At 41.0% G+C, this 27,500-nt stretch overlaps 2 protein-coding genes across 5 annotated transcripts in view; both read right to left on the reverse strand.

Moving 5' to 3' along the window:
* The window catches only part of LOC137987971 (tetratricopeptide repeat protein 28-like), a 52,625-nt gene extending 29,492 nt beyond the window's left edge, over window positions 1–23,133 (reverse strand). The window contains exons 1-4 of the mRNA XM_068834043.1: window positions 23,060–23,133; window positions 22,790–22,822; window positions 22,582–22,656; window positions 18,914–20,392 (exon numbers count right to left, since the gene is read on the reverse strand). Of these exons, the coding sequence (XP_068690144.1) occupies window positions 18,914–20,320 (1,407 nt within the window). The 5' untranslated portion in view covers window positions 20,321–20,392; window positions 22,582–22,656; window positions 22,790–22,822; window positions 23,060–23,133. The remainder of the gene's footprint in view (window positions 1–18,913; window positions 20,393–22,581; window positions 22,657–22,789; window positions 22,823–23,059) is intronic.
* Window positions 23,134–27,061: 3,928 nt separating this feature from the next.
* LOC137987968 (uncharacterized) overlaps window positions 27,062–27,500 on the reverse strand; it is a 17,785-nt gene continuing 17,346 nt past the window's right edge. For all 4 annotated transcript variants that reach the window (XM_068834040.1, XM_068834042.1, XM_068834039.1 and 1 more), the window contains one exon: window positions 27,062–27,500. This exon is cut by the window's right edge and continues 1,008 nt beyond it. The gene's annotated coding sequence lies outside the window, so the exon portion shown is untranslated.

The following is a 27,500-nucleotide window of genomic DNA, read 5'->3' on the forward strand; positions in this document are numbered from 1 at the left end:
CATTCCCCGGAAGTCAATTTTCACACTGCAGTGGGTGTTGGTTCGGAGCGTCGTTTCGGAGCTTGGATGATTTCGCGGAAAAAGAACGACAACCAGAAACTGTTTATATCCGAAAGAAATCTCTGTTACCGTTAACGCAAAATAAATGTAGGCAAGCCTTAATGAAACAATTTTTTCCATTTCTACATCGCGTGGGTTTGGCAACACAGAGAACACAATTTTTTTTTTCGCAGTTTCGTTGTAAAAATATATATGTACCAAAAAGCTATCGCGCGTGATCTCGCAAGATTGATCGTTTCACAAATAGTCGTTTTAGAAATTTGTTGAGAAGCCTCATTTAGGGAGCGATTTTGGAATACCCGGCCACGATTGTCTTCTTGTTGCGGAATCCTTTGAATAACAATGCATGGAACAATAGACACAATAAGCATCTAGAATAATTGCGATTACGGCCCGGGGTTTAAATCCTGCCATCGACAGATGAAGATTTTTCATTTATAGCTCTGGCTGGAATTAAACTCGCCATATAATCGGGCTCTGAAAGGATAAAAAAAGGTAACAGGCCCCGACATTAATGACATGTCGATTTTTTATCACACAACATATGAGGGGATATGCCATACCACTTTACTTTTAATAATTGCCTTTCTTTCATTCAAGTTGAGTTACAGAAGACATACAATGAGAAACAAAGAAACGGCGAAACTCTGTTTAATATAATTTGTGCGCCAGCGAAAGCATGGGTTGAGTCCGGAAACTGCTAACTAAAAAGGAAACGTTCGTATGACATCATCAAACAATAGTAATGTGATATGAAACACCTAAAATTTCTAGATCAAAGTCTAAGGACGCTACATTTTCAGGTCGCTTATCAAACATGTCGTCAAGAAACCAGTCGAATAGTGAAAGTGATGGTGAATCTGCCACAAATGACAGAAGCCCACCAAGACGTTTTAACCGTCGCGCTTTTTCGCGAGTCTTTGTCCATCTGGAGAAGCGACTCAGAGCTGCTCCAGGTAAAAACGCCTTTCTAACATTGAAAAACGCAGGGAGGGCAAAAGAAATCGCGTTCACTAAAAACCACACTTCAAGTGAGATACAACAGTTGTTGGTGTCTCATTTCCCAACCTTGGCTAACCTGGATCTTTCGCGGTAAGTTACCGAGCACTGTGTTTTACGATCAGAAAATACGAGACTAAAATACATTTGCCCTTTTTATTAGTTTGAACATCATCAGCTCGTATGACAGAGGACATTCCATGAGTGTCGTTCACCATGGCGTCCCTGACGGGGCGAAAATTATGGAACTTTTTGGAGGGGACGCTAAGAAGAAAATTTATTTGTACTGGAGCCGAGGTGGTACGTTTTGAATGTTACTTTAGTCTTTCGTTTTTCTTGTCTGTCTTTGATTGTTTCGCACTTTTTCCTGAAACATTGAACTCCGGCCACCAAACGAAGAGAAAGACGTAACTTATAATCCCAGGGACAAAGTCTGGTGACAAATCATCCTAGATCTCCATTAACGGTAAATAAATAGCAATTTAAAATTTTCCCCGATCTAAGTTTAGCCTAATTGAGTTTAGAACAACCGGGGGGAACAAAGAGGCGTTACGTTTTCGACGCGAGCCGCAGCGTCGGAGTGAACGAAAGTGGGTTTCGCGCGGTTCGCGTCGGATAGAGTGAATTGAGTGGAATGACTGGTGCCGCAGTGCTTTAGTCGTCTTATTTAAAGGTTAAAGTGAATTGAGTAGAATGGCTGGTGGTTAAATTGAGTTGAGCTTAATGACTGCTGCCGCAGTGGCGTGGTGCTTGCGTTATGGACTAAAGAACGAGGTATACCCAACACCACGACTGCGGTAGCAGTGCTTTTATGGTCCATTTCTCGTGGCCTGGTATTCTATTGCTGATCTGAAAATCGAAATTGTCGAAAAATTAAGCCCAACTTTGCTATCTACAAAAAAATATTTATTGTGTTTTATTCGTTGACAACTTTTTGCGTATCCCATTTTCGATCTTGTTGATCCAACATTTGACCCAAATGACTTTTAGTACATGCATCTGGCGGGGTGGGGATGGACTCATTCTGTAGTTGCAGTGTATTTTAACATAACAACATTGCTTTTTACATCACTCAAATAATTGCATTTACAATGCATGATAGTATAATCCCTTTTACATCTATTAATTTTTGTTTCATCTACCCTGTACATTAAATATTAATTGATATGCTTGTGTCACTGCGGAGAAGCACCAAGAAACACACAATATCAACTCACTACTAGTTACATTATTTTCATTGGTTCTCTATCTCACATGTAGGTACTGCTTCATCCAACCAACCTGAGGACAACACTGCTTCAGATGCTACAGTTTTTGCTACATCTGCCGCTCTGTCATCCCCACAGTCAAATGCAAACCAGTCATCAGCGCCATTATCACACTCCTCTCCTTCCTCACCAACTCTCCCTTTTGTACACAGTCCTCCACTATCACACAACTCACCTTTGCCATTAAACATGCAGTTATCTGCACAGCCTGGCATTGATCAGACTACTAGAAGAACAGATAACTTCCGTCCAAGAGGTGGACGTAAGTATAATATTAAAACAAACACAAAACGTAATCAAAGCTGGTCAGGGTACTGGACTTACACATTTTCAGTTTTCAGGTCCAATTTGTTATTTTTAAGACTTCAAAATTTACAAAAAAATCCACTTAACCGTAAAAAGATGGTCTTTGAGCAAGTTTTGAATAAGAGACAAAATAAATCTAAAGTTTGAAGAAAATAGTTCCAGGGAATCTCAGTCCTTGGTTCCTTCTGTGATGATTGGTGTGCCTCATCTCAGGCCTCACAAATACATGCAAACCACATTTTCCTCCTCTTCCTTATTTAGTTGAAACCAGAAGATATCTTGCAACAATAGCAGGAAGCAATACAGATGGTAAGTTCTCTGTACATATACATTGTTCAATTAATGCACAAATACATGTAAGTAATGATGAAACGATGCACCCCAGAAAGGAAAGGCTAAAATAAAAAAATAAGACTAAAAAAGCATCAAACAAAAAACACTGTTCATAATCGACTAATCATATAATAATGAGGAATTTTCCCACACATTTTTTTTTTCAGGTTCTGATATTAGTTTTATAACAATACCAGAGAGCGATGAGGATGGTTAGTAAAGTAAACTGTAGGCTGTAGTAGTAATGAAAAGCATATTGCACTGTCTTGTCCAAGATGCATACATGAAGATCAAAAGACATGTGAAGCACTGATCAAACAGTTGTTATGATCTTTACACATTTTACTGTTGAAGGTATTAATGTAGTGTTGAGTAGTAACCTCTAATCATTATTGCACTCACTACTGCAACATTTTGTCTTTGACAGATACTGATCTGTTGCACAATGACGTGGTTGTAAACCCACCTCCTCCAGGTAAATATTGAGTATTGATTGATGTTCTCAAGTGGGGGAGGGGGACGTGGGGCAGTTCCCTTCTTTACTGTGGAATAAGGGTGGGACCTTTGAACTTTTGTTTCAGAGAATTACCTGAAATCACATCAAACACACCAGGCATGCACAACTAGCACCCATTTTCCAAAAGCGAGCTCAACAGGAACACACCCAAACTTTAAAGTGCCTAATATACAACGGTACTTTCTCAATATTTCAAATCTTGTTTAAAGACAACACGCTTCTCAAGCCTTTTTGATTGACGTAACAAGCAAGATAGCTTAGTCCGGGTTTTACGGCCCAAACTACACCCAAATGTTTGACTGACAGGAAAAGGGGGTATATATAAGACCTATAAAATTGACCCCACCCATTGGTGGACACAAAATTTAATGGATATTAGGAATTATTGCAAATATTGAAATTATATCTACATCCATACCGAAATGTGACGTTAGTAAGTTAATTATCAATGTAGTGATGCAGTTTTCACAAGTGCAAAGACAAAGACCACCATTCAATCTGCTGGGAACTACATCAACAATCACAAGAGCCACAAATGTGATTTCACAAAGTTCAGGTAATTAATGACAAAAAGTTAATCAAACTAATAAATTTTACAAAGTGATAAACAGTAATCCCCAACACAAAGTTGCAATTTTGAAGGACCCTGCAGCACAATTATATACTAATATGCTAAGTGATGCGCCATTATTGTAAATAATGACATATATGTTTTTGTCATAATTTAATGCAAGCGAGAAGAGACAGACTCCCCTACACTCTGGTGACATCAAGCACACAAGCCTTAGCCACAAACGTAACTTCACAGGGTGCAGGTAAAGTCTTGCTGATTACAATGTACAACATATATGTTTGTTACTCAGTATCTAGCAGACACTCCATAGCACATCGTGTTGACTCGAAAAATACATACACTGTTCTTCATTAATTTCCTTTTAATGTTCCTTCTGCCTTTTAGGGTTTGCTGGAGCACCATTTCATGGAGATGGAATGCAAGGTTAATTCATGGTTGGATTCATCGGCATGCTTACTCCCTCACCACTGATTTTCTCTTTTTTCTACTTCTCCATTTTAAAGTTACTGATACATGTAGCCACCACATCAAACCCACCTTACCCAAAACAGTGGGTTATTGCAATTCAAGTATCTTATAGTTGGAATTCAACAACGATGAGCACACAATAATATAATCAACATATTGTCATTATTTCACATCGAATGCTGGAAAATCCTCCCCAAGCAAAAATTGATTTTGTTTTTGAATTTCCTGTTTGAGTTATCAAGCATCACTACTGATTTCAAATGTATAAACAACTGAGTGGTCAAAATACAACAAGTTAATAACAGCATGTATCCTCCCTTCTTTCAAGATGTTTCTTTCAAATGAGTAAATTCGTATTTTCTGTCTCTCCTATCTTTTCATGGATTTGACTTACATTCTTTTCATCCTCTTAGTCAATTCACCAGACCACAGTACTTCTTGAATATGTTTTTCTTCAGCAAACACTAACTGAAATTAAAATCTATGTTGTGTCCGCACAATAATTCGACGCGTTATAATTGACGTTTGTAAGCTTTAATTTCCACTCGAATAAACATCACAACCTCGTGGCATCGAAACTATTTTTGATGCGTCATGAACGGTGAAAACTAAGAAAGAATAAAATTAAATGACAAATAAACTTAAAGAACAACTAATAAGGAAATACCACAGACGATAAAACTTACATTCTGTGCGGGATATCGGACAGAAAAACGCTTTGAAGGACAAGATCAATCTGTGAGCACGTGCAAAAGCAAAAATTCACTGTGAACATGTGACTAAATGCCGATGGCCTTATGCAACACGGCACGAATCGTCCAAACAAATAAAAACAAAGGAAAACGACACGTCCAAGTTTGTTCGTTAAATTCTAGACTAAACATTCCGCCCGCCTTGGGACAATCCGGTCAGGATGCCCAAAAGTCTATTTAGGTTCCTTCTTCATGGTTTCAAAGTCATTCTCTAACAGGCAGAGCTTCTGTATTGGTCGTATAAGGACGGAGTCTTTGGTCTTGACTTTGACAGTGCGTACCATTCCATCAGGTCCAGGGTACACCTCCAAGACACGACCAAGGTTCCAATGACCTCTTGGTACGTTATCATCAACCAGCAGAACTAGGGCGTTTCGCTTCAGGTTGGGAAGGGCTTTGCGCCATTTTCCTCGGATTTGCAGGGTCGGAAGGTATTCGCGCACCCATCTCTTCCAAAATAAGTCAGCAAGAAGTTGGACTTGCTTCCACTTTCTTCTGTACTGGTCTGCTTTCTCGAATACGCCTGGAGGTAGGCAGATGGATTTCCTCTGCATGAGAAAGTGCGCAGGTGTGAGTGGCTGTAAGTCGTTAGGATCATCCGAATTGGCGGTGAGGGCCCTCCCATTTAGTACTCTTTCAACTTCTGTCAGCAGGGTTTGAAGAACTGGTTCTGTGACTACTTGTACCCCAAGGATTGCCTTTATGACAGTCATAGCACTGCGCACCAGGCGCTCCCAAACTCCTGACATACTTGAGGCGGTAGGTGGCTGGAAGATCCACTTACACCCTCGCTGAAGCAGCTCACTATCAATCTGTTGCTGGTTCCACTCTTCAAGCCCTCCTCTCAACTCGCGTTCTGCTCCAACAAAGTTTGATCCACGGTCGCATCTTATCTCAGTCACTTCACCACGACGGTTAATGAATCTTCGTAAACACATTATAAAGTCATCTGTGCCCATTGACTGAACCAATTCGAGGTGAACAGCGCGGGTATTCATGCAGGTAAATAAGCAGCACCAACGTTTTGCCGTGCCTCTTCCATGCTTCACATACAGAGGCCCAAAAAGATCCATACCCGAGTACGAAAAGGGAGGTTTGTACGCCATCATGCGACTTCTCGGGAGAGGTGCCATTTGCTGGATCATTGGCTTGGCATTTAACCTTTTGCAAAGGATACATTTTCCAAGGATAGAACGGATCAGCACTCTAATCTGGGGAATCCACAGCTTCTCGCGGACCTTGGGTATAACGTGCTCGCGTCCCAGGTGACCAATTGACTCGTGTGTGTGGCGAACCATCATAGCCGTTATGGGGTGGTCTCTTGGCAGAATTATCTGATTTCCGGCAGCATCAGCGACTGGTGGGTGTACTATACGTCCCTTCACCCTCAGAATATCATGGTCATCAAGTACCGGGTTAAGGCTCACTATGCTACTAGATGACTTCACTTCACCTCTGGTCTTTAGATCTTTGATCTCTTGAGGATAGGATGATCGCTGGATGATTCTTACAATCGCGGTGGCGGCGGCATCGTAATCTTCTAAGATCAAGTGACCCGTCCGAATGGTCTTCCTATTGTGAAGAAAGTGAATAAAGCGGATCAACCATGCTACTTGACGCCTAAGCCGGTTCCAATTAGAGCAACTGCTGAGTATCCGATCTATAACCTCCTTGGCTGTTACAATCGTCAAACTGTGTGGGACGGCATTTGCCTTTGGAGAAGCGAGGATGGTATTTACATTTGGCATGATTGGTGTGAGCTTCTTTCTTCAATTCTAGGGCTGAGTCTGGGACTTCATTCAGGTCTGCATTAGGCCAAAGTGATTCTGGCTGCCAAAGGAATTCAGGTCCTCGTAACCAGCGGTGGTTTACGCTCAGCTCTGAGGGGTTTAAGCCCCGTGAGACATCGTCTGCTGGGTTCAAAAAACCTGGCACATGATTCCACTCATCTGGTTTTGAATTTCCTCTGATTTCTTGCACCCGATTGGCAACATAGGTTTGGAATCGACGCTTCTCGTTTTTCAGGTAGTGAAGAACTATCTCACTGTCGGTCCAGTACTTAGTATCCTGAATGCACAGGTCTAACTCCTCCCTCAGCATCCTGTTTAGGCGTGTAGCAAGGACTGCTGCTTGTAATTCAAGCCTGGGTATGCTTGTGAATTTCACTGGAGCATTTCGGGCCTTTCCCATGATAAACGAGCAATGGGTAGGACCATCTGGATCCTCAATCCTCAGGTTTGCTGATGCGCCATAACCGATTTCTGAAGCATCAGAGAAAATGTGTAGCTGCAATTTGCACTTGGCTGCATCCCCTTCAGGAGGAAAGTAGCTGCGTGGGATACGTAGCTCAGACAAGGATGACAACTGAGTGGTCCAGGATCTCCATCGCTTCAAGAAGTGCTCTTCCAGTGGTTGGTCCCAATCTATTTTTGCCTTCCAGATATCCTGTATGAGAGCTCTTGCAGTAAGGGCCACAGGCACGGCAAAACCAAGAGGGTCATACAGTGAACAGACAGAAGAAAGGATTCCACGTTTTGTCTCAGGACGATTTAAGTTCTTGGTTTCGAAGCCTAGCTCGTCAGATTGCACAAACCAACGGACTCCAAGGACCCTTTCCACCGGTAACTCATCCAGGTGAAGACTGAGGTCTGGCAACGCTCTCCTTTCAACAGGTATTGTGGACATGACATCCTTACTGTTGGACATGAACTTAGTTAGACGAAATTTCGACTAAGTTAGATGCCCCCTTGATTGCAGAGTCTTCATCGCTAAATGACGGCAAGGCGTCGTCAACGTAAAAGTTCCTTTCGACGATTGTAGGGACTTCGGGGCTAAACCCCTTTGCGTTGTCACAGACAGTTCTTCTTAAGACAGAATTTGCAACACAGGGAGAAGAAGTAGCACCAAATATGTGTACTTCCATGACATAGACATCTGGAGGTTCAGTGTAGTTATCTGACCACCACAGAAAGCGTAGGGCGTCTTGATCTTCCTTTCGCACCCGCACTTGGTGAAACATCGCTTCCACATCTGCAGCCAGCCCAACCCTTCCTTGACGAAAGCGCAGTAGCACTCCAACAAGGCTATTGGTCATATCCGGGCCTTGGAGAAGGTTCTTGTTTAGGGACGTTCCTGCGAACTCAGCTGCGGCATCAAAGACAATGCGAAGCTTTCCAGATTTATTGGGATTAGTCACTGGATGATGGGGTAGATACCATGTGCACGAACTCTCCTTGGCTGCTTCTTCAGGGGTAAGTTTGCGAGCATACCCCTTAGAGATGTACTCAGTCATAACTGCTCGGTATTTTGCCGCAGTTTCCTCATTACCAGCTCTAGTTAAGCGCCGTCTGAGCATCTCTGCTCGCCTTTCTGCCAGGGCGCGGTTATTTGGTAGTTGTGGCTTGTCGTCCTTCCACAGAAGACCAACTTCGTAATGCCCGTCAATAAAGGTGGTAGTTTCCTCAAGGATTTTCAATGCTCTCCTATCCTCGATTGACAATGGTTTGTCACTCTCCTTGGCCGCTCCGTAATCTTCGATTTTCTAGAAACGTTCTATCTGATCAACAGGCTGAATGCCAACTGATAAAAAGTTAACTGCTGCCTTCCCTCTTTCTCTGTTGGTTAGAGGCCCTGCAAGGCTCCAGCCAAGTGGGCATCGGTAACCATAGGGGCCATTGTTGTCTGGAGGTACCCTGACCTCATTTTGCAAGTGCGCAGCAGGGACATTGTTCCCTACAATTATTGACACCCGATAGAGGTCAACTTCTGGGAAGTTCAGATCTTGCAAGTGTGGATACTCGCTGACATCCACTGTCTCTGGTAAAACTTGCTCCGTTTGATTAAGGTCTGAGAGCACATATGCTTCATCGACTTCTATGTCACTGCCGCACCCTTCTGCAGGACCGAGGGTGAACGATACTCGCTGAGTCTCCACTGATTCTTCACTGCCTCTGATTGTTTTGATACCAATTTGCTCTGAAGTCCCTTTCAGATTAAGCAGATCGGAAAGCTCGCGATCAATGAGGGTGTCGGTGCACCCATTGTCAAGGAATGCATACGTGGAAAGGGAGTTGCCATCCTCCACTGTAACCGTAACTGGCACTACATTCAACAGGACTTGAGCTCTCGCAGTACTAACTTTGGTTAAGCTTATTGCTGCTTGATGGTTTTTGCTGACTTGGGGTCGTACGCCTTGTTCTGCTCCTTGTTGGGGAACCATGGTAGGAGCAGGGGGATTTTCTTGGTTGACATTGCCATTTGAGTCAGTGTTCCTCTTCGGCCTGAAGCGATGTCCCGTGTTGTTCTCCTTGTGCAACAGTGACAAGTGATACCCGGGGCACTTGGAGCAGCCTGGGGGTTCAGGACAGGACGAGCCGCTGTGATTGGGCTTATGGCGGCCACAGTTGAAACAGAACCCATATGATGCTGCATATTGTCGCCTTACTGCTACACGGTCACACTGTTTGATGACTGGGCACTACTGCAATCGATGAGGGGCAGATTTACAAATAGCGCAGGCAGCTGAACTTCCTTCTCTGGTTGGCTTATCTATTTGGGTGGAGGAGATAGTGGAATCCTTTAGACTTGGCGGTGGTGGGACCTTCCTATTTTTTGAACTGTTCCTGCTTTCCTTGTTTTCTTCATTTGTTTCTCGTCTTGGTCGCTGCAATCCAAACACTGGATCATTTCTGATTGAGGCTTGCTTCTTAACAAACTTGGCAATGTCCTGCAGACGTGCAGTCCTGTGGCGGCTGACAATTTCGTAGTTTTCAGTCTGCCATTTTGCAATTAGGTCATTCGGGAGTCTATTAACAATTTTCCTCATATTAGTAGCTACGCTCGCCTCACGTTCGACATCACCCTGGGGGATCTTCGTAGCGGCATTCAAATTTTCAGAAAAATTAAGCAGACTCACATTGTCACCAGGAACAAGCTTAGGACCGGATACGAGACCTTCAATGCAGGCCTGTGACACTTGGACAGGTCGACCAAAACGTTCCTCCAATGTTCTCATGAGGTCGTAATAAGAGCATCCTCTATTTCGCTCAATTACCTCCAGAGCTTCTCCTTTAAGGAATTTTGGTAAATATTCAACACGTTGTGCATCAGTGAGAAGCTCACTCTCAAGGTGTGTACGGACCTGATCTCTAAAGAAGGGGAAATCAGCTGGATTGCCACCAAACTGAGTAGGAGTAATGCCGTTGAGTAGTTGCACCTTCCACATGGCTGCTACATGGTCTTTGGGGGTGTTCTGCTCTTGATTAGTATCACAGGCAGTCTCACGATTGAATTGGAGAGAGCGAGGAACTTCATATGGTAGGCTTTGACTGTTGGGGGCCTGTGATGCTTCCTTCCCTTGCTCCCTTGCGGTTAAGTTACCATTCCAAGGTGCTGACTTTGAAGTAGCTGGCAGTTTATCGCACGGGGTGGAGTAATCTACAGGTGTAAGGTCTGGCATTTCTCGCGTAGTTGGCTCAGGAGGTTTGGAGCTTCTTGATTCCGGTTCTTTAAGGAGAGGCTTAAGGTTGTCTTGGGATTGCACCTTATCGACATCATCAACGGTTTCCAGCTGACCGGTTTCTTCATCAAAGTCTCTCTCGATCTTCCAGTCAAGCTCAGCTAAAACAGCCTCATCCTCCAATCGTCTCAGCTCTCTCATTGCATTCTGTCTGGCTAATTCAGCTTCCTCCTCAGCTCTTCTCTGGGCTAGCTCCAGTTTCTTCTTTGCCAAAAGTGCTGCACGTAACTTTTCCTTCCTAGATGAGGAGGTCTTTGAAGTAGTTGAGCTCTGGCGCGATTTTCCACTTACAGAAATTCCATCATCACATTTGTGGGTTTCTTGTTCAAATTTCACCTGCCTTTCACATTCTTCGATTAAATCATTCATTGAGTCTTGGAGGGACTTAAACCTTTGCTCAACTTGTTGCAGGCGCTTCCTTTCCTGTATGCCTGGCACGTACTTCGCATGTGTGGCCTCAAAGGATTTCCAAGCAAGATTTAAACTATCTACCCTCTTACGAGCTGATACAGGGTCCCAATTTGAGTAAAGACAAGTGCGCAGTTGCTGGGTCTCGGCCTCAACATAATTGGCAACTTTATTCCAGGAAGAAGCAAGCCTCTGTTTCTCACTTATTTCTCGTTGGCGAGCAATTTCGCTGAAATCGATCTGTGTATTTGGAGGAGGATCCTTACGGAGTGAGTATCCTTTGAATGCCCTTTGTGTTGGGGGTGGGTTAACCACAAAAGGAAGTGTAGAGGCTGTGATACCAATATCCAGGGGTAAATCCTGGCTAGCGTAAACCGGCAGGTTGATTCCAGCATTAACTAAATTTATCTCCAAACCTGGATCGTGTTGGTCTGTTCCTCCATCCACTATCCCGCGATCCAGTCCACTGATTGCGTCCATTACACTGAAGGCAGCTCGAAGCTTTCGTGGCCCACGTAATCCAGGTAAAATAGATCCCTTTCTATTTCTCGTCTGATTTCAAAAGAATTTTTCACGATGTTGTGTCCGCACAATAATTCGACGCGTTATAATTGACGTTTGTAAGCTTTAATTTCCACTCGAATAAACATCACAACCTCGTGGCATCGAAAGCTATTTTGATGCGTCATGAACAGCGAAAACTAAGAAAGAATAAAATTAAATGAGAAATAAACTTAAAGAACAACTAATAAGGAAATACCACACACGATAAAACTTACATTCTGTGCAGGATATCGGACAGAAAAACGCTTTGAAGGACAAGATCAATCTGTGAGCACGTGCAAAAGCAAAAATTCACTGTGAACATGTGACTAAATGCCGATGGCCTTATGCAACACGGCACGAATCGTTCAAACAAATAAAAACAAAGGAAAACGACACGTCCAAGTTTTTTCGTTAAATTCTAGACTAAACAATCTATATTTTAAAAATCATTTCAGTCAGCACAATAAAAGAAGACTTGTTTCCATATGGATTAGGAGGTAGGTATGTAATCTGTAAGTATAACTTGCACAACAATTTTTAGTAGTCCAACCACACCTATTTGAAAAATCACTGGGTAAAGTTGCGAGTTGTGACCCTGAGTAAATCGAACAAATGCTTTGCAGAGTATGTGCTATCAAATAATCATATTCCACAGGAACATCAGTTAGCATGGAAAGCAGAAGCGACGAGACAAACAGGTGTGAACGTCTCCTGCAGGGTTCATGTGCAGAAGAAAACACTTTCATGGTGCCTTTGTTGAACCACTCCTTTGAAGAGGTGACTGACATTTCAAAAACTTCGTTTTAGTTGAAAACAAGCATCACCAATCTATATAATTATACTTTGCCACCATGTGCCTACTATTGGCAACATTTGATTTGTGAGTTCAATCACAAAATAATTTTTTCATGAAACAAATGAAATAAATTGTTCCCTTGACATGAGGCATTTGAAAAGGCAGATAAATAATGTGGTCCACTTTCAAACAAGAACTGTATGGAGGGGTTTAAATAGAAGCCAGCTGCCAGGGGTTCAGCTCCATAAACACCATAAGCAAAATAGGACTGTAAGACACCCAGCTTTTTGCCATGGCCGACCACTATAGTAGTGTTATTACCTTCGATTTACCACCTGCCCACTTAAAATCTTAACCTGTATATATACACTGGCTGAACTCATCATAGAATGTATGCATTTCCCCTTCGAAAGATATGCTGGCAGGCGTATGAAGATCAGAGGGCAGTAGTCGCTGTCCTCCTTAATCCTTCCAGTCGGAGCCAATTTCAAGCCAACATGCTAAGGTACATCGTACAAGATTTTATTATATCTACACTACATGTTTAACCTTGAAAGGTTGTCGGTAAACTATTACAGGTATGCAGAACATTTGAACAGGCTTTTACTTTAGGTACTAAGTACTTGTTGTAGATACAGATAACGTATATAAAAGGAAAAAGAATGAGAACAATATCTAACCAAAATGGATCAGTATTAGTTCCTGAGCAACCGAGTACGAATACAAGTAATCGACTACGAATCACTACTCGAGTACGAACGCGACTCGAGCTCGATTTCCGTCGACTCTTATCGATCATTTTACTTTTATGTGCAACCGAGGTCGATTTCCCTTTATCGAACTCGCAAATAAAAGTGAACACGATGTCCAAAACAGAGCTCCGATTTAGTCGTGTACGGCGGAGACGCAAGGACCACGAATTTGAATGCGAGCTCGCACTGTAAGTCGAGCTCGATCGAGTCTGAGCACGATGGCCACACTGGATGTCGCTTCTTTCGAGTTCCAGTTTAAACCCTCGGATCGTTATCGTTATTTTTCGAGCTTGACTTCCTATCGACCTCAACAAATCGAGAGCGATTTCAATCGAGCTTGGATTTCATTCCGTTGCAAATCGAGGTCGATTTCATTTTTTCTTTTCTTTTCCACTTATCGAGTGATCGCATCTTTCGTTTTGCACCCTATACTACTCATAATGTGGACAGCATTCCAAAGTTTTATAATGCGAGATAATAATAATAATAATAATAAGAAGAAGAAGAAGAAGAAGAAGAAGAAGAAGTTAATTTCAACAATAAAAATAACTTCATTTCATGAGAGTAACACTTGACAGTGCAGCACTGAAAAACCTGTGGCCCTCCCTTAAAATGTAAGAAAAGCTAACTTACAAGACAGTGGATTGCATGTACAATAAAAGTACCTTTATCCCTAAGAAATGATAGGAAAACTATCTAGTCCTGCATAACTTCCCTGCTCCGTTATTCTTAGCAAACGGTGACTTTTTTTTTTCCTCTCTTTAAATGCTAATAAATATAACTTGGAAATAAAGTGGTTTATTATAAAACTGAGTAGTAGTTATTTTTGCATTACTTGTCCAAAACCTTTTCCCCTGATGATGATGGTTCAGCAGCCTTTCAAATTGCTTTCTCTTTGGCTGCCTTTCTGAGCGTTATTCCAGCTTCCGCGCGATTTTTTAGACCTCATTTCACAACTTGAAGCTTTCGGTAAAAGTCTACTGACCGCCGCAGACTGGACATAGCCTTGCGCTTGTCGCCGTTAAAATCTATTACCCAGTTATTGAATTGAAAACGAAGAGAGAAACCAAACTATTAACACGGTGCGAAAGAAGTGACGGAAAACCCACAGCTTGGTGCAATTGCATGAAATTGAGGTGAAGATGCAGTTTCGCTTCATGTGTGCCTTCGCATTATATACCTAGAAACTTCTCACCGTAATCGCTTATGGACGGTGCCTACTATTGTTATTTCGCATACGGTCTGCGCATCTCGAGATACCCGTATTTCTTATGGCTGGTGCTTATTAATACAGGGATATCTTGGTGCTGTTCAACCACGCATTGTTTACGGATACGTATTTGCAAGTGGTAAAAACCTCTACAGCACAGGTGAATAAAATAAATTGAAGCTTAACATTTGGTTTAATCGTTGTTACAGTTGTTCACGAATGAAACTCGTATTTTCCTCTCGAGTGGATGTAAATAACAATCATCTATACTCGTTTTGGACGCAAAGAACAAGTTGACTTGCTTGTCTGTTTGTCAGTTGTTTTGCTTCCGAGCGAACGAGTGTTTTAACTCCGCTTAGCTGTCTGTTTTTCGAGGTGCCTCAACAGTGTTAAGAAAATTTTGCCCTCTTTGTTATTAACAAGTAATCGCAATGGGTCCTCGTAAAATTAAGGATTAATATCACTTGTGTTTTCAGAAGTTGCTGAAATTGCCCTCGTCGCTGCGCGACTAGGGCAATTTCAGCAACTTCTGAAAACACGCGTGATATTAATCCTTAATTTTACTCGGCCCCATGCGATTACCTATACAAATGCATTGACTCCTTTTAATTGCACGAAAAAGCAACACAACGTTCTGCATGCATGATCAATGGCAATGAGCTCCATTTCTCAGAGTTCCCAATATAAATGAGACGATAAAGAGAATGGGATCCTTTTTCCCTATAGACACACATAGGACTGTATATTTCTTTCATTTCATAGAAATTCATAAAAAAATACCGGTAATAGAAATGATCTCATTCCCTAAAAGATCAAGAAAAGAAACGGAGTACCGTTTTAAGGACAGAAAAAAGTAGTTTATTATTAGTTGTTCAATGGTATACGACCTTTGACAGGCCGAGATAGGACCCCCTTATGTCCAGTCGGTCAGGTTTGAACATGTGTAATGATGGACCGTGAAATCCAAATCTTAAACTCAAAGTAAACAGCCTTTGGATAAAATGCAAAGCTAAAATCTTTGTCAGGCAGGTTTTAAGCAAACACGCACGTTAAAAATCTGAAGGAAAAGTGGTTTTTTGATCATAGCGTGGTGTAAATTAAAGGCCATACTATAGGCTGCCTGTAGCCTTTTGTTCCCTTGAGGCTCAAACCAAAAGTTTCAACCAACTGTACTATTTGGAAGGATTGAATCTACCCCAGCTGTTTCACATAACATCAAATGTTATGGTACCAAATGAGACACCAATCATTTCTTAACAAGGTGCGCTCATTAATGTGACGTAAAAATCTATCATAGCAACGAAAATGCCTTCTAAAAAAATGCCCTATATTTTGTCTTCAAAAGCTTGTATCTCAGAAACGAACTCCGTGACCCCCATTTTTTATATTGCTCAAAAGTGGTTAGCAAGCTAAGATAAAAAGTGAAAGAAAAGATAAAACTCTTTGCAAAGGTATAAAAAATTATCTGCAGCGGATTCAGAGCCACCTTAAAATTTTCCAGTTGTGAAGGTGGCTATGAATTTGCTCCAGAGATTTTTTTCTAACTTTGCAGCCGATTTGTTAGTTCCCTATATAACTATTATTCCAAGAATTGAACTACTTTAGAATGCAAACACATTCTTTCGCTTTGCTTAAAAACACCACCGATAACTCGAGGGAGTAAGCCCTACAAAGAACTTGGAAATTTATTAAGAAAAGAAAAACGTCTTCTTTATTCCTGACGATTTCATTCATTTGTTATGCAGAAGAACAGGAAAAAAATTTCACCCGTCGTTTCCCTTCTATTTTGTGATCTTTGAATGTTGCGAATGACACATCTCTTTTCCTTATCACGGTAAAAGTCTGATGTTAAGGGTCATCAGCAAAAGTGTTTTTTTTTCTTTTCTTTCGAAACTGGCTTACACTCATACAACAAAAACAGTTTCAAAGAACTAAATAAAACATCATTTTTAGCAACTCAACTATAGCACTATGATTTTGATCGCCATTCGAGCAACACTGACCGTTGAGATTATATGAGAAACGAAGTATAAAAATAACGGGTAAAACTAGCATTTTACTATAGATCTAAGCTTTCTGTCATAATTTCACTTACAATAATCTCAGTCTGTTGGTTTAGTTAAAGCAGTAAACTTCTACTAAGCCTTTGTTAACCCGTTCTACTTTTGTTTTTACAAGTTCGGCAATCACTTAAGTGTCCGGCTCTGCTAGGTTGTCTTCTAGCATCTTTGACATCGATTCTGGAAAAAGAGAAAAATAAATAAAACAGCTCTAAATATAGCTGGTTCTTTTGAGCATACACAATGCGCCGATGCGAATGGCTACCTGCAGGACGATGCTGTCTTCGAATTCCTTACAAAAGATGACGTTTAGAGATCTATGGGAGATTCATAGAACGGAAACACCAAAAGAGACATCACGAGGTGATAAATGACCCATCTTCAGAAATGGCTGAACGAAAACAGTTTTTCCACCAATGTGAAGTGTATCCTTTAAATATGCTACTGTGCATGCGTGATAAGCATGTGGGAATTACATTTATGACAAAAGCGTGTTAGAGGAAACTTTGAATTGTTTACACTACGAAGCTACGATAATAGACAAATCTGTTGGGAAGGCTAGCACGTTTGACGTCTTCATTCCTTCTCTCCCCTCCCCCCTCATTCAATGTTGTGCAAAGCTGAATGGTTTTAGTGGGAAATTGTTGAGTTACCCTCCAACATTGAATAGAAGGGAGGGGTCTATATAAGAAAAGGTGAAACTATTTCTTTTGCGCTTTAACAGAAGCGGGTTGAAGTACATACAGCTATGGTGCGGTTCATTTACATAACCTTCCGAACTACTTTTGTCTATTGTAGCATCTCGTTATCATGCCATCTTAGGCCTATTTGATTCCTATCGTCAATTTTCCAATTTCAAAGTATTCTTGTTTCTGAGTTAAACTCGAACTTCACCTACCATTTTTTTGGAAATTCCAGCGTGACATCATCGCCAACCAGCAAAAATGGCGCCCAGTGCTTTATAGAGCAATACTGCTTTGACTCTCGGAAAGATTTCATTGCTTGTTGAAGAGCTGCACTTGCGCTTTTTCCATCTACCAGGTGCTGGTAGAAGCTCCTCATGAAAAGCAACGTTACCTCGTCATCAATTGCCCAGAGTGACACCAAAACAGACCGAGCTCCCGCACACAGGAAAGCCCTTGCAATTCCCACCACTCCCTCAGACTTCACTTCCCCCCGGCCACTGTGACAACAGCTCAGCACAACTAGCCTTGCTCGAAGAGAAATTGTCTGAACATCCGACATTTTCAAAATGAAGTCTTCCCCTTTGGGGATTTGTGATTTCCGTTCGGTATTTGGGGCTAAAGCAATTTCTCCCGTTTTTTGGCATCCATGTGCTGCAATGTGAACTAAAGCAACTGATCTCATACTTTTCAGCACTTCAGCTTTCGTAGCACTTTTTCCAGTCAGCGGTGTTGTCTGCAGAAGTTGTCCAATCATCTCTACTTCTTGTTTTGCGCACGGAAGCTGTTCCAAAATGGGTTCGCCGTTCTTGTTAGTAACTTCCTTCAACCACGGATCACCTACAAGCAGTGCTCCAGTCTTACTGTGGAAATCTTCAGGTGCACCAACGATCACATTAAAAGCAGTCAACGAGGGAACGGTGCGGATCCTGATAGATTCACTCAACGCAGAATATGGAGCCAAGCAAAATGGTCCATCGGGAACAACGATTAACTCATTTCCTTGGAGCAAGTCTGCAATTGGCCCGAGTAAGACATCATACAACGGTTGTAAAGAGTCAACGGAGGATGAAGATGGTCGAACTGCTTTCTCACTGATACATCTTTTGCTCCAAGACAGGTCATTGCGTAGTGGATCCAATGAACGATTCTCGCATCTGACACCATCCCCTACGCCGATCCCTTTCAAAATAGTTTCCATCAACAAATCAGCACTTCCATTTGCGATTTCGTTTTGTCGAAAGCTGATCTTGCTGTCTTTTCTTAGCACCCAAAACGTGATCTTGTTCTCGTCAAGTGCCACAAAAACGGCTTGTGAAGGTAAAAGCTCTAATGCAGCTATAAGAGTTTGATTAGGAGCAAGTGCAGAAAATAACTGAGAGTCAATGCCGTATTGCTCTTGCAAAATATCGCTCAAAGCCTGTGCTCGACCTTTCTCAGCAGCATACAAAGCTTCTTCAATCTCTCCATTCTTCAAAAGTGTCCTCCACAGAGCAGTGTATGCCACGCGATAAGAATCACGAAAAGTTACTTTTAATTCATCTTCTGACTTCAGACTATGCCTTGTTTCATCAAAATGTTTTATACTTGAACGATAACAACTGAGTGCATTACTCAAGGAACCCAACAATTCATGATCATGACCTTGCGAATACCACGCGACTCCCTCTCTTAGAAAGTCTCCAGTTTCCTTGAAAATACTAAGACTGTGTTCATGGTGTTCCATGGCTTCCTTAAAATAACCTAGCTTGCAGTAGGCATTTCCCAGATTTACATACGCTGATCCCTCCCCATTCCTATCCCCTACTTCTTTAGCAATACTAAGACGTTTTTCATGGTACTCAACGGCTTGTTTAAAATTACCTAGAATACGATACGCATTTCCCAGATTTCCATAGGCTAATCCCTCCCCAGCCCTATTACCTACTTCTTTAGCAATACTAAGATGTTTTTCGTAGTACTCAATGGCTTGTTTAAAATTACCTAGACTAAGATAGGCATTTCCCAGATTTCCATTGGTTGATCCCTCCCCAGCCCTATTACCTACTTCTTTAGCAATACTAAGATGTTTTTCGTAGTACTCAATGGCTTGTTTAAAATTACCTAGATTGCAATAGGTATTTCCCAGATTTCCATAGGCTGATCCCTCCCCAGCCCTATCCCTTACTTCTTTAGCAATACTAAGATGTTTTTCGTAGTACTCAATGGCTTGTTTAAAATCTCCTAGATTGCGATAGGCAATTCCCAGATTTCCATAGGCTGATCCCTCCCCAGCCCTATTACCTACTTCTTTAGCAATACTAAGATGCTTTTCGTAGTACTCAATGGCTTGTTTAAAATTACCTAGACTCAGATAGGCATTTCCCAGATTTCCATAGGCTGATCCCTCTCCAGCCCTATCCCTTACTTCTTTAGCAATACTAAGATGTTTTTCGTAGTACTCAATGGCTTCTTTAAAATTACCTAGACTAAGATAGGCATTTCCCAGATTTCCATAGGCTGATCCCTCCCCAGCCCTATTACCAACTTCTTTAGCAATACTAAGATGCTTTTCGTAGTACTCAATGGCTTGTTTAAAATTACTAAGACTAAGATAGGCATTTCCCAGATTTCCATAGGCTGATCCCTCCCCAGCCCTATTACCTACTTCTTTAGCAATACTAAGATGTTTTTCGTAGTACTCAATGGCTTGTTTAAAATTACCTAGATTGCGATAGGCATTTCCCAGATTTCCATAAGCTGATCCCTCCCCGGCCCTATCACCTACTTCTTTAGCAATACTAAGATGTTTTTCGTAGTACTCAATGGCTTGTTTAAAATTAGCTAGACGAAGATACGGAATTCCCAGATTTCCATAGGTTGATCCCTCCTCCGCCCTGCAGCCTATTTCTATGAAAATATGTAATGCTTGTGCATAAGTTTTTATGGCCTGTTGATAATCAGGTAGGTTGAGGTAAGCACCGCCGAGATGAAAATGAGCCCTTCCTTCACGATATCTGTCTCCTACACTTATCGCAATGGCAAGCTCTAGCATTCGCTGCTCTACAGCCTCTAACTTCCTATCTACCATTCTTCAATAACTAAATGACAATTAAAACTTTTTCCATGAGATGATCCAATGTCAAATCGATGTCAAATGAAGCTGGAAGGAAAGAAAGATAAAGACGCTTGATGTTTAGTCTGCTTTTTAGCTTCGAAACGAAAACGTTCTTCCCACCCTATTTCCTCCCAGGGTGATTAGTTAAGGGGTGGTATCAACGGGTTAACACGGGGGATTTGCCCTCACCTTTTGCAGGAAATCTATTACGATTCTAGATGAAATAATTCATTTGTTTTCTTACAAAAAACGGCCACAGAGTTAGATAACAGAGCGAGAAGCATAAAGTAAGACTGGGAGGTTATGGATGACTGTAGCTTACCAATAACTCCAAACCCCACCCCCCCCCCCCCTCCCCTTTCTTTTTTTCACAAGTCAAACACTGAGCAAAACAGTTGTGCTTTACTTGCTTAATCGTCAAACAAATAAAATAAAATAACTCATATCGAGTTCGGCAGTTGCAAAATTTAGCATCGCATTGCCAATGAAAACCGAGTGAGCCAGAATGCTAGCACAATAGTGAACTAACGCTTTGGAAAGAACAAGAGCTTTAAATATTCCTTCTGAAAAATTGCTTCTTGAATCTTTACGCATTCATGCCACTTTGTTTTGCATTTGACTTACCAATGGCTATATGACATAACGCGTTTCATTTAATCGGAGGTCTAAACGTCACTTATCACTAAAAACCCAGCACAATGACAACTTAAGCAAAGAAGAACCTAAGGGAAAGGACTCGTCATAAAATGTCCTATTCACTTTTTTGATCATAGTTGACTGGGCGTCATAATAAGTTATGAATGCACGCCAAGGATCAGCGGTTCATTGAGCAAGTTAGAGAATTTATTTGTCAGCTATTGGAGCTTTAAAATTACGAACTGTGAAACATCATAAGTCCATCACATGTAGAAAGGAATTGCATTGAGTTTGGGAAAGAACATGATACTTTATGTTTGAAGCCTTTTTGAGGGGGACGTAGGGGGGGAGGGGGCATTGAGGTCTATTAGAGACTGTAAACCCCCTTTCCCTTGTACAAACTGAATATCTGAACAAAATACTTTGTTGACGTATGCATGATATGGACTAAACTTATATTCATGTTATAGGTATTTGTGGATGCCTCGGTTGTGAATAACACATATCCTCTAGTTTGTCTTTTCGGCTTAAATGTAAGAGATCCAGATCCCCCAAAAATAAAATCGTCCCTAAGTGGATGGTAATACATCGCAACAGAGGACGTAAGGTAGTTGAAGAGAGCTGAAAGAAAGATTTTGCTACCAAATGCATGAGTGGTATCCGGATAAGGCGGGACAGTGAACTGTCACGAGAAAAGAATAGCGACAATTAAATAGTCATGTATGGATGGAGTTTTCGAATAAGTTAAAAAAACAAGAAAGTGTGAGATAAAAACTCAAGTTTACCACGAAGCAGGACTTAAGCAAATATCGATCAACGCTTTACTTCTCCACTTATGAAAAACTATGACCAAAAAATCAGTTCTCCTATTTTTTTGGATTTCAAAACTATGTTAACTAAACACTAAGCGACCCAAGTTTTAAGCCTTGATTTCAAAAAGACACCTGTTTATTTTAACTAGAATTTTCCTTTTTAATGGTCCGCCATTACTAACTTAATTGAATACTTGAGAGAGCTGGATCGAGGAGAAAATAACGACAAAGACTCATGAGTTAAAGAATGCAATGGATGTGTACGAGGCTTTAGTTAATTAATATGCAGCACGGGAGTTTCGGGCTTTCAGACTTTTAAACTAGTGTTTTGCATATAAAATGGCCTGCGTTTTAAGCTGGTGAGTAAATGACGTCACTTTCCCTAGATCCAACCCTCTGAGGTCCCATCGGTTAGTTTTGAACGTGAGTATTGGCGGACCGTGAAATCCAAAATTTACACTCAAAGTAAACAGCCTTTGGATAAATACCCGAGCTCAAAATTTTGCCAGTGAGGTGTTAAGCAAACACACTGAAAATCTGAAGAAAACAGAAATGATTTTTTGATTATAGTGGCACTTTAACTGCAGCGCGCCTGAAACTTTTGTTCAATTCAAACAAGCGTAACGGTTGTTTTGTAAAGCCTGCAGGTCTAGGATATTGTTAATTCGTCCTGAATTTTAATCAGCCGTTGGCGAACCGGTATAGTCAAGCACTCAGGGCTAGTTTCAATACTCTTGAAGTATTAAAGTATTTACAATCATTAGGATGAACTTGAAAATTACTGACCTTTTTTCCTCAGTGAGTCACTCAGAAAGACACAGCATAGTAATTAGAGCGCGACCAAAGAACGAAATCTGCAGTCTGATTAAAAAAAAAAAAAAAGCAAAAAAAAGCAAAAAAGAAACACGAATAACAAAATGGAAATACTCTTTTTTTTTGGAATGGTCCGTACCTCACAAATTACTTTCTTTGCCTCACTGTACTAGAAACATACATTTCGTTTCCGTTCCTTTGTCACAGTGTGAAACTAATATAAAACATTTAGCATGAATTAAACTTTAAAAAAAGAAACTATAACAAGCTGTAATGGTGTCAAAGCAAAACGCACACATTTTTTTTTAATCGAGTTCTAAGATATAGTGATGTCGTGACAAGAATTTTTTTTGATAAGCTTAGCAAACAGAAGAGCATTTCTTGAGCCAACCTAATCTCAATTAACAATCTGACCATAGAATTGATTTCTCCTATGGAGCACTTAACTTACCTTTTGCAAATAATTTAAAAGACTGCGTTTAAACAATACAGAGATTACAGCAGAACAAGAAAACAGCAGTTTGGGAGAGTCGTGTTTACTTGGCGAAGGCACAGAAAGTTATTTGTTCAGTTGCAGTTTTAAATATGTAGCGGAAATCATTCTATTATCAGCTCTGCGATATCACGTTGTTTTGACTCCAGCATTATCACAAATAAACGGAAAATGAAATTACGCCCAGTAAAGATAAAAGAAAAAAAGTCTCCGGCTTTAAGAGTACCCGACGGTTTAGATAATTATGAGCCTTACTGCCATTAAACATGCACAGCTAACTAAACCAGCACGCTTATTTATTCTGCTCTCAGAGCTTTACGGCAGGGGAAGCATCGAAAACCAAGCACTCGAAAACGAAGAACATAGCACGAAGCACACAAAAGGTCGAAATCGAAATAAGCACCCTAAGTCGAAAACGAAGCGGAATCCCAACTCGAAAACGAAGCACCCAATTTTCCATTAGAAGATCGCTTTGGCCATAGGCAAAAACTAAATCTGTTATTGTTGATCAGAATAAAAATCAACTTTCTACTAAAGATCGTTTTTCTGCTGTTTCTTACCATATCTTCGAGTTTAGCAAGTTGGGTAGGCAGCAGAAAATCACTATGGTCTTTAAATCCTTAAATGGTCTTACACCCGAGTATTGAAGCGATGTATTTATCAATCGATCTGACGCTACTAAATATTCACCGAGGGACACCGTGAACAAACTTGCTGTTCCAATACCATTTTTTTGAAAGACAGTTTTAGCTATGGTGGTGCGGTGCGGTGCTTTGATCTGGTGTCTGATTCATTAGATGTTTTACTTCCTGTGATCACGAAAATAGTAAATGCACCTTTGTCTATTGCACACTTCCCTTCCGCGTGGAAGGAAGCGATCGTAAACCCTTTGCTTAAAAAGGACGCCAAGGACTCTGCTTACAAGAACTTGCGACCACTCAGCAATCTATTATTTGTATCCAAGCTTACTGAGAGGGCAGTCTTTGACCAGTTGTACACCCGCGTTACAGATAATGAACTATTTCCTGTATTTGCAGTCGGCTTATAGGAAATCACACAGTACTGAGACGGCGCTGCTTAAAATAGTTAAAGACACCCTTCTTAACGACATCCTGATTGACATGAATCGCCAGCACGTGTCTTTGCTGGTATTGCTTGATTAAGCGCAGCATTTGATACGGTTGACCACGCCATACTCTTGCGGCGCCTAGAAACGTCGTTTGGTGTCACAGGAGATGTTCTCAAATGGTTCGCCTCCTACTTGTCTGGTCGCTCTCAGCGTGTTGCGGTCAACTGTCAGACAGATCTCACCTATCATTCGGTGTTCCTCAAGGGTCATGTAGGACCGCTGCTCTTTTCTGTCTATGCTAGTAAGCTGTTTGAAGTTATTAAAACCTATCAACCAAAAATCCATGCATATGCAGACGACACTCAGCCCCGGTTTATGATTATGCAGGAAATATAGATCTTAACAATTGTTACTGAATTGGGGGTAACCACTCATTTTTCAAAGATAATTGATGAATAATATGCGTAAAAACCTTTAAAATACAAAGCAATGTATAGCATTCTTTCTCAATTGAAGCTTAATTATCTCTGAAAAATGCGTGGTTGAACAGCGCAAAGATATCCCTGTATTAATAAGCACCAGCTATAAGAAATCCGAGTATCTCGAGATGCGCAGACCGTATGCGAAATAACAATAGTAGGCACCGTCCATAAGCGATTACGGTGAGAAATTTCTAGGTATATAATGCGAAGGCGCACATGAAGCGAAACTGCATCTTCCCCTCAATTTCATGCAATTGCACCAAGCTGTGGGTTGTCCGTCACGTCTTTCGCACCGTGTTAATAGTTTGGTTTCTCTCTTCGTTTTCAATTCAATAACTGGGTAATAGATTTTAACGGCGACAAGCGCAAGGCTATGTCCAGTCTGCGGCGGTCAGTACATTTTTACGCAAAGAAGTTACTTCAAATTGTGATATGAGGTCACAAAATCGTGCAGAAACTGGAATAACGCTCAGAAAGGCAGCCAAAGAGAAAGCAATTTGAAAGGCTGCTGAACCATCATCATCAGGGGAAAAGGTTTTGGAAAAATAATGCAAAAATAACTACTACTCAGTTTTATAATAAACCACTTTATTTCCAAGTTATGTTTATTAAAATTTGAATTTTATGCAAAACAAAACGAAAGATGCAATCACGCGATAAGTGGAAAAGAAAAGAAAAAATGAAATCGACCTCGATTTTCAACGGAATGAAATCCAAGCTCGATTGAAATCGCTCTCGATTTGTTGAGGACGATAAGAAGTCAAGCTCGAAAAATAACGATGTCAAAACGATCCGAGGTTTTAACAAACTGGAACTCGAAAGATTCGACATCCAGTGTGGCCATCGTGCTCAGACTCGATCGAGCTTGACTTACACTGCGAGCTCGCTTTCAAATTCGCGGTCCTTGTGTCTGCGTACACGACTAAATCGGAGCTCTGTTTTGGAAATCGTGTTCACTTTTATTTGCGAGCTCGATAAAGGGAAATCGACCTCGGTTGCACATAAAACTAAAATGATCGGATCATTTGAGATTTCTGGTCAAACGAGCACGTTTACTATATACCGAGTACGACCAAACAATCGTACACGATCAAACTACAACCGAGGACGGTGTTTGAATGCACCACGGTTAAAACGTTAACAGTGGTGTCTCCCAGTAATGGAGGACTGCACCTGGGACTACTCCTTGAGGTCGAGGTCCAGTCCCCCCAAACACCACGATTCTTTTGGCCAGCTCCACGAGCATGGCTATTTTACGGAAGGGGCAAAATCGAGGGAACGTAGAAAGCCTTCATTAAAACGTCGGACTTCTGTTTTTGGTGTGGTTGCAAAGTCTTGCATGGGAATATACAAGTGCGCATCAGGAGCAAGGTCAAATAGACGATAACAAGTTCCCTGAAGGTATTGTTTAAGACAATATCCTCTCTTACACATTTTTCACAAGTAAGAGTAATTAACCGGCGGTGTAAGAGAAAGGAAGGCTCATCCTCGTTGTAAAAACCTGTGAAACTCAGATGACGTAACGCAAAGGAAAACAAAAGAGCAAAAGAACATCAAACAATAACCTAACCCCACCACGAGCTAACAAAACAAAGAAAACCCGAAAGGATATGTTGGCTTTAATAATATTTATCAGGCTTTGCCAGATTCAAAGGTATTGTGATGTGTGATGGTTTCTCTTTCATATTTATGGGGCAACATCAACACTTTTTGTCTGACAGAGGTCATGAAAATAAGAAATTGGAAATTAAGCGATGCAATTAAAACTTCATTTAATTTGCGTACAAAATTAATACTTTGCCAGGAAAGAATTTCAAGCAAGTTTGATTGCAAACAATATTGAGTCATATTTAAAGCGATCTTTTGCAGGTTCGGGGGTTTACTTTAAATAATAAGAACGTCAAGCTATCCTATATTTTTTCTTGTATTTTTTCTCCTGTAAACTTCAAAGTAAGTCTCCCAGAGAAATCACCCTTTGTTGATAAGAGGCATATGTTTACCTAAGTCTGTGCCGTAGCTTCGTATCCATTGCCATTTTTTTCTTCATTTATTGCTTTTTTTGAAATGTTCTTTTTTTCCTAGATTTAATGCTTACTGCTAGCCTTAAAAAGCCCATTTCCGAGTTTCTGCATGCTTCAGTTTCAAAGCGAGTCCTGGTGCACAACCTTTCAAATGGAAATAAGTTGCATAATCTTATTCAAATCAAACTCATTTCCCTTGCAATAGTTGAGCACCAAGACTCACTTTGAAACTGAGACAAACAGCAACTCAGAAATGGCCTATTGGATGTGATAAGTTTAGGGTTTTTCCCCACTCCCCCAAGTTGACAATCAACTTCTCTTCCCACCCCCACTCCACACATGTATAGCTGCAGGTTAGTTTGAGACAATGGATATGCAAAACACACAATTTGTCAAATGGTTTTATTGAGTGAAATGGTTGAAAACTGATACACACTGGAGAGGATTAAAGACTGCTTTCAACTATTGTTCTGAGCCCTTAAATATCACTTTATCATTATTTGAGTCGAGAGTAACATTAAGGACGGTGCCTGCTATTGTTATTGCGCATCTCGAGATACTGGGGTTTTCCTATCGGTGCATATCAATGCATACTAATAAAGGGATATTTTTGCATGGTTTACAACTCTCCAGAGAAAGTAGATCTTAGTAAGTACTCTTGGTATCCAAAAAGAAAATTGGGGGTAAACATGCATTTTTGAGAAATAATTGAGCTTCAATTTGAGAAAGAATGCCATACATTGCATTGTATTTTAAAGCTTTTTACATCAATTATTCATGAATTATCTTTGAAAAATGTGTGGTTACCCCCTATTTTCTTTTTGGAT

Source organism: Montipora foliosa, unplaced genomic scaffold (assembly GCF_036669935.1).
Source record: "Montipora foliosa isolate CH-2021 unplaced genomic scaffold, ASM3666993v2 scaffold_400, whole genome shotgun sequence".
Lineage (NCBI taxonomy): Eukaryota > Metazoa > Cnidaria > Anthozoa > Scleractinia > Acroporidae > Montipora > Montipora foliosa.